The sequence below is a fragment of the Limulus polyphemus genome, unplaced genomic scaffold, assembly GCF_000517525.1.
Source record: "Limulus polyphemus unplaced genomic scaffold, Limulus_polyphemus-2.1.2 Scaffold1123, whole genome shotgun sequence".
NCBI lineage: Eukaryota > Metazoa > Arthropoda > Merostomata > Xiphosura > Limulidae > Limulus > Limulus polyphemus.
In genome coordinates, this window is record NW_013666733.1 from 111,616 (window position 1) to 118,381 (window position 6,766).

The following is a 6,766-nucleotide window of genomic DNA, read 5'->3' on the forward strand; positions in this document are numbered from 1 at the left end:
AATTTCGACTATCAAAAAAAGTGGTTTTTACGTGCTCTCTGTGTAGAAACGGGCGACATTGTCCCCCTTTTAATATATTTTGTTTCAATTTTGACTTTATGAAAAAAAAGTAGTTCGGCGTGTTCTCTATGTCAAAACGGGCGACATTGTCCCCCTTTTAATATATTTTGTTTCAATATTGACTTTAGGTAAATGTGATTCAGCGTGTTCTCTGGGTCAAAACGGGCGGCATTTTTCATTTTTAATAAGTTTGTTTCAATTCTGAAGATTCGATTTATTTATTACTCCAAGACTACTTGGGAAACTTTCCTGTAAATTCAAAAATTTGGATAATTTTAATTAAAACACACACACACACACACACACCAAACTTACTCTTGAATTACAATCCAGGCAGTGAAAATGTTCTCGGTAGTTTACATTTTTGCAGTAATTACTCCCACATTCCGCTGCGTTGGCAAACCTGATAAGCAAGAAAAAAAATCATTTGTTTGAACAATGTTGAAACTTTTCCCAGACTCTTAACACTGAAAACCGTCGGTGTTATATATATATACAACCTTAGTGATATTTTCTACAACGTTGTAGCACGTATTTCTATTTAGTGTTCTAAACTTAAAGTTATAATATGATATTTTACATACCAATTGATAACTTTGATGTTTTAAGACGAGTTTGTTTTTGTAAAGCATTGGGGCAATGTCTTATCTCACTAGTTATCATACACGTGTCTATAAAACATTTAATATGGTTACAAAATTTCTCCCGCCTATTCATTTATTTCAATTGTACAGTTTATTTGACCATATATATCAAGTTATCCAGGAGTATGCTGTTTCCAGTGATTTTCTTAAAACCATCTGTTAGAATGTTGTGTTAGTTAGTATTTGTGGTTCATCAGCTAAATTATAGTGTCCTTTCACATTTCTGGTCCATCAGCTAAAATGCCGTGTTCCATATTTCTGTCATTGGTTATAGTGTTATTTTATAATTTTGGTTCATCAGCTATAATATTGTGCTATTTAATATTTTGGGGTCAGCAGGCTTGCTGTCGTATTCATTAATGTTTCAGATCATTAACCATAAGCTCCCCAGTTGCTCGGCGGAAAGTCTGAAAGCTTATAACGCTAAAAACCTGGTTTCGATACCCGTGGTGTACACAGAACTGGCATCCCGTTGTGTAGCCTTGTGCTTAACGATGTGTTATTTTAATATTTTGGCAACCAACTATAATGTTGTGTTATTTAATATATTTACACCACTAGTTTCAGTGTCGAGATTTTCAAATTAACATCAACTGTAACGTTATGTCACTTAATATAATTTAAGGTAACAGGTTAATAGTAGTTTCTTTTTATATTACTTAAATTTTAAGTAGGGTCGAATGATATAACAAGAGAAAATCCTCAATAGCCGCGGCACTTGAAATTCTTTTAGGCAGAATTAGAGTAAATTAATCAGCGAGACCTTTCCCCCCCCTTTTTTTTAGCTATATTTTTGTGCGCCAGAAATACCAAGCGTGGGGCGTGCGTATACCTGACTTGATTTTATTACTCATCAGGATTTCTACTAGCCTACCTTCAAACTGAAATTCTTTTAGGCAGGATTACAGTAAATTAATCTACGAGACCTTGATTATGGTCAAATACATCAGTCGAAAGGGTTTGACCTCCTGAGTCCAAAACTGTAGATAAATCTCAAATCGGTCAAGAAATGACGGAGCTATGAGCTAAAAGTTTGTATTTGATTAAAAAAAACAACAAAAAACTCAGAGCCGTTTTGTGAGCCGCTATGCCGCGGCTAAAAATGGGATGTAACGTTTTGGTATCTTATGCTTCAATGCTGTCACTTTTAAAACACAACTCACCTTTTTACGTACCGAGTGTAATCTATGGATCCAGTTTTGTCAGTGTGTAGCTTCAGTGGATGAGAATCCTTCTTGAGATCTTGTACTGAAAAAAAATCAAAAGCAAATGAATGTCTGTATGCTCGTATCAGAACTTCGAACAAACTTGGAGCGTGGGAAAATCGCGAAATGAAAACATGATGGAGAAAAACAAAGACGGATATTTCTATAATTAGAAACAAGTGTACAAACATTTTCTACATGTGAATAAGCAATTAACAAATGAGTTATTTAGTTTTTGAAGGTAAACAATGCACATGATTCACCCAAGGTTCATAAATCTGACCATTATTCAAGTCTGTAAGAATTCCACTTATAATTTTAGAAAATGCCTTGCTTGGGTAGTTACTCCCTATATTAACTTTGCTTCAACTTTTATAAAAACATCGACAGGTGTCATTCAAAAGTTAAAAACATTTAACCCTTTGGTTTTATGAACAGTTCTGACATCACCTTATTATACGCTAATCTCCCTCTCAATGAATACACCAACGTTGCTCTCGAATGTATTGTGAATGTCGGTTAACGCTGTTCTGCCAATAGGAACCCCGATCTTTATTGAGTTTCTTATTTTTATTACAAGACGCTGTAATTTTCAGATTCGAGACGTTGATTACGATAATGTTTTGGGGTTAGAAATGATTAATCCAGTATCCGCTGTATAATGTAATCCCTTTCTCTTTAACAGTTAGAATAATGAATCATTTATCACTTGTTTCAGATAATCTGTTCCACGTTAAGAGTAAATGATTCATTATTCTAATTGGTTGTTTCAGATAATCTGTTCCTTGTTAAGAGTTAGGATGACGAATCATTTATCGGTTGTTTCAGATAATCTGTCCCTCGTTAAGAGTTAGAATGGTTAATCATTTATCCACTCTTTCAGTTGATCTGTTCCTCAGAGTTAAGAATGTGAATCCTTTATCCAATCTTTCAGTTAATCTTTTCCTCAGAGTTAAGAATGTGAATCCTTTATCCAATCTTTCAGTTAATCTTTTCCTCAGAGTTAAGAATGTGAATCTTTTATCCAGTCTTTCAGTTAATCTGTTCTTCAGAGTTAAGAATGTGAATCCTTTATCCAATCTTTCAGGTAATCTGTAGATGATACTTCAAGCAAGACTCCTAAGCAATAGCTAGGCTAGCGAGTGTTTTAAGCATATTATCTAAGTTCATCTTTCTATTCGGTTAACGAAAGAAGTGCAAAAAACCAAGTGGCTTTCATTTTCAAACGTTCAGGTTAGTCGTGGTTTTCGGGATTTCCTCAGCAATCAGAGTCTCAAGTAAACTAACTCACATTAACCTTTATATATATAGGTACTACTATATATTTGTTATGAATTTCGTGCAAAGCTACACGAGGCCTATCTGTGTTACCCATCTCTAATTTAGCAGTGAAAGACTAGAAGGAAGGCAGCTAGTCATCACCACCCACCGCCAACTCTAGGGCTACTCTCTTACCAACGAATAGTGGGATTGACCGTCACATTATAACACCCCCACGGCTGGAAGGGCAAGCATGTTTGGTGGGACGGGGATTCGAACCTATGACCCGCAGATTGTGAGTCGAGTGCCCTAACTACCTAGTTATTTATTGTTAAAGCTATTTGTAATAGTTCTAACAATCTCTGTAATGTAGTTTATTAAACATTGATTCATTGATAAAACTATGGGCCAACACGTTAACGGTTGACAGGGTTGTAATTATTCAGTTCCTTATAATAATAAGAATAATAATAAAAACTACGAGAAGATCAGTCTCGTATCTCTTATATTCTTACTGTTTCTAGTCAGATTAAATTTACACGCAAAATATATATTAGCATCTAGAAATATCACTAATCTCTCTGCACGATTTATTGATAAACCAGGCATAAAATAATCTGCCAGCTATCTGCTACTGCAAATATCCTAAGCCTTCTAGCCCAAGGGCCATCAACTATATTAAATGTGAGAACTGTCTAGAATTTTATATAGGAAAAAGCAAGTAAAAAAAAAATAGGAGCGCCTCTTGGTCCCTTCTTATGTTGATTAATATGTTATTAGTGAAAAGCACGATATCAGTTTTCAAAGCGATCAACTTTTAGATTGAGAAACAGGTGACATAAGAGGAATAATTAAAAAGGCAATGCTAGGTAAATCCTAATCTTTTCACTAACGAACTTCTCGGTTTCCCCTTGTATATGTTTTATAATTCCTCGTTAGTTTCCCACGTGACTCCAACGCCAATCTATATAATTAAAGAGTGTCGTGTGTGCGTGGGAAGCTTTTTAAACTTCTTTGAAGTATACAAGAATGTAATTAGGAGTAAGGAATGATATGACGTTACCATATGCGTAAGGGGGGGGGAGATAGTACTATGCATTGCAAAGGGAAAGGTATTTTCGGAAAGGAACTGTCATCCCTCTGAGCCCCATTTCAGACAGCGGCATTTATGTGGTAAAGTTTTATGTGTGAATTTCTTCATTTGTCTATAAACACTTATAGTACCAGTGCCGTCACTCTGTTGAATTTTGATATTTGCCCCAAATTTTGAATGCGTCGCTAGATTTGATGTTTCTTACTAAGTATGTCGCTTGGTTTGTCATTTTTCACCATCTCAGAGTGTCTAGTACAAAAGACACACTATATATAATCGTCTAGTATTATTGTATGATCTTTAAGCTTTTAATGTGTTGTATAAAATGTCTATTAAAGTATATTTACGTCCTTTCTGGCGTAACTCGACGAACTAACAGAAGTACGTTCTCATATTGCGAAAATGGTGCAATTTTTTGTACATTTTAGTCCAAATATATCTTTAATTTTCGATCAATCGTAGACCACTCGCTTCTAATTGACAGGAAGCCAAACTACTTATATTACGTAATAAGGTGCTATGACATCATTGGGTGACCGAGAGACAGACAGTTTGTGTTTTATAGTATTAGATGGCTGCGTACTTAGCTAACGTGACAAACACTCTATGATATTTATGATAGATTGATATACAACACAAGTAGCACGTAACTCGAAGAAACGAAAACTACAGCTTTCATAGATCATAATCTGCTTCTCAAAAAAGTGAAGGATGATGTGTGTGTGCGCGCGCGCTTATCAGTAGTTGTCATTTTGAAGATGTCAGTAACTGTAGTACAAGAGTTATCAATACTGAGAAAGTTGCAGCAGTTTTAATCAACTGAATTAAAAGAAAGGTAGAAGTAATTATATATTCAGTACATTGTGAAGAGAGAGAGAGAGAGTTCAGGGTTAAAACCAAGCTGTCAATATTAAATTATCTGATTTTGTTGAGACGAGTTGTCAATATCTAACTTGTAATCGTACGAAATGCCTAGCTTGTAGGCTTAGGACTCACTTTGAGCTTGGGCTATTACTATGTGTTTATTATACGTATTCTTATCTCTTTTTTTTCCACGGATGTTACAGACAAAACAAAAATGACACCATGGGCGTCCGCAGAAATTTTTCCTGGTGGGGGGGGGTAGGTTGTCTGAAATTGTGAAGTTAAATAAAAAATTACATATATATATATATATATATATATGCCGAATGAATAAAGAAAGATTTATGTTTCTCATTTCCACGTGGAGGCAATTACCCCCTTTGCCCCCACCCCCTTGGGGGCGCCCGTGAATGGCACAAACACCAAGTAATCGTTTTCATACAATTATTGCAAGTCGCGTTAACGGCATATTAAAAGGTAAATTTAGACAGAAGCCTATCTACGTGTGTTTACCGTCAAGTCGCGTTAACGGCATATTAAAAGGTAAATTTAGACAGAAGCCTATCTACGTGTGTTTACCGTTAGACAGAAGCCTATCTACGTGTGTTTACCGTGCATCGTTCATGCAACGAGAGTGTGTGAAATAAACTAAAACAAAAAACACATGCAGAAAATTACTTTCTTGCTATTCTATTACTGCAAGATAATAACGTTGACGAAGTACTTTTTTTTTAAGATATATTTTACCGTAGAGAGTTTTTAATTTTAAAAACGAGAAATAGCAATTTAAGAACATAGTTTGTTATTACTTTGTGGTTGACCTTCGGCAGGTTGTATTTTTTGTGAGAGCGTCATCACCTCATGTACAATAAGTAAATTTATTTAAAAACATAACATGACTCGTTATAAATTGAATATACGTTATTAGGTATACAAGATATAAAGATCTGTTTGTTTGTTTTAGGACAATGCCACATTGGGTTATCTTTTGTGTACAACGCGGGGAATCGAATCCCGGATTCTAGCGTTGTATGTTGTAATACAAACACAATAGATCTAATGAAAACCAATACAAAGTAAAATCAATCTACCGATAACACATAAAAAGCATAGTAAAAACAATTGATACAATATGGACTGGGCCGGGCGTGACTCAGTGGTTAGAGTGCCGAACTGTGGCTCTGAGGAGCAATAGTAAAATATTTTAATCGTTTGCTTTCGTGGCCGTTTCATTTAGAGTTTTAAGGAAAGGGGTATTTTTAGTAATATACTAATAATATATCTGCACAGTTTACTGTGAACAGTAACACTCATAAAGTTAGATAAATTTAATGACTAAGTACGTGTTATGATTATATTTATATACGAAATAATGCAAAGTATAACATATAAACTGTATACTCTATACTTCTTTATGTTTGTTTGTTTGTTTATTTTGAATTTCGCGCAAAGCTACACTAGGGCTATCTGCGCTAGTCATCCCTAATTTAGCACTGTAAGACTAGAGGGAAGGCAACTAACTCGTGGGCTACTCTTTTACTAACGAATAAGTTTGTTTGTTTTTGAATTTCGCGCAAAGCTACACTAGGGCTATCTGCGCTAGTCATCCCTAATTTAGCACTGTAAGACTAGAGGGAAGG

At 35.0% G+C, this 6,766-nt stretch overlaps 1 protein-coding gene across 5 annotated transcripts in view; it reads right to left on the reverse strand.

Moving 5' to 3' along the window:
* The window catches only part of LOC106462238 (zinc finger protein castor homolog 1-like), a 242,118-nt gene that overhangs the window by 28,783 nt on the left and 206,569 nt on the right, over positions 1-6,766 (reverse strand). For 4 of the 5 annotated variants that reach the window (XM_013922139.2, XM_022389429.1, XM_022389430.1 and 1 more), the window contains 2 exons: positions 1,868-1,952; positions 376-463 (listed from right to left, as the gene is read on the reverse strand). In XM_013922139.2, coding sequence (XP_013777593.1) covers positions 376-463; positions 1,868-1,952 — 173 coding nt within the window. The remainder of the gene's footprint in view (positions 1-375; positions 464-1,867; positions 1,953-6,766) is intronic. The other variant, XM_022389432.1, reaches the window with a different exon arrangement.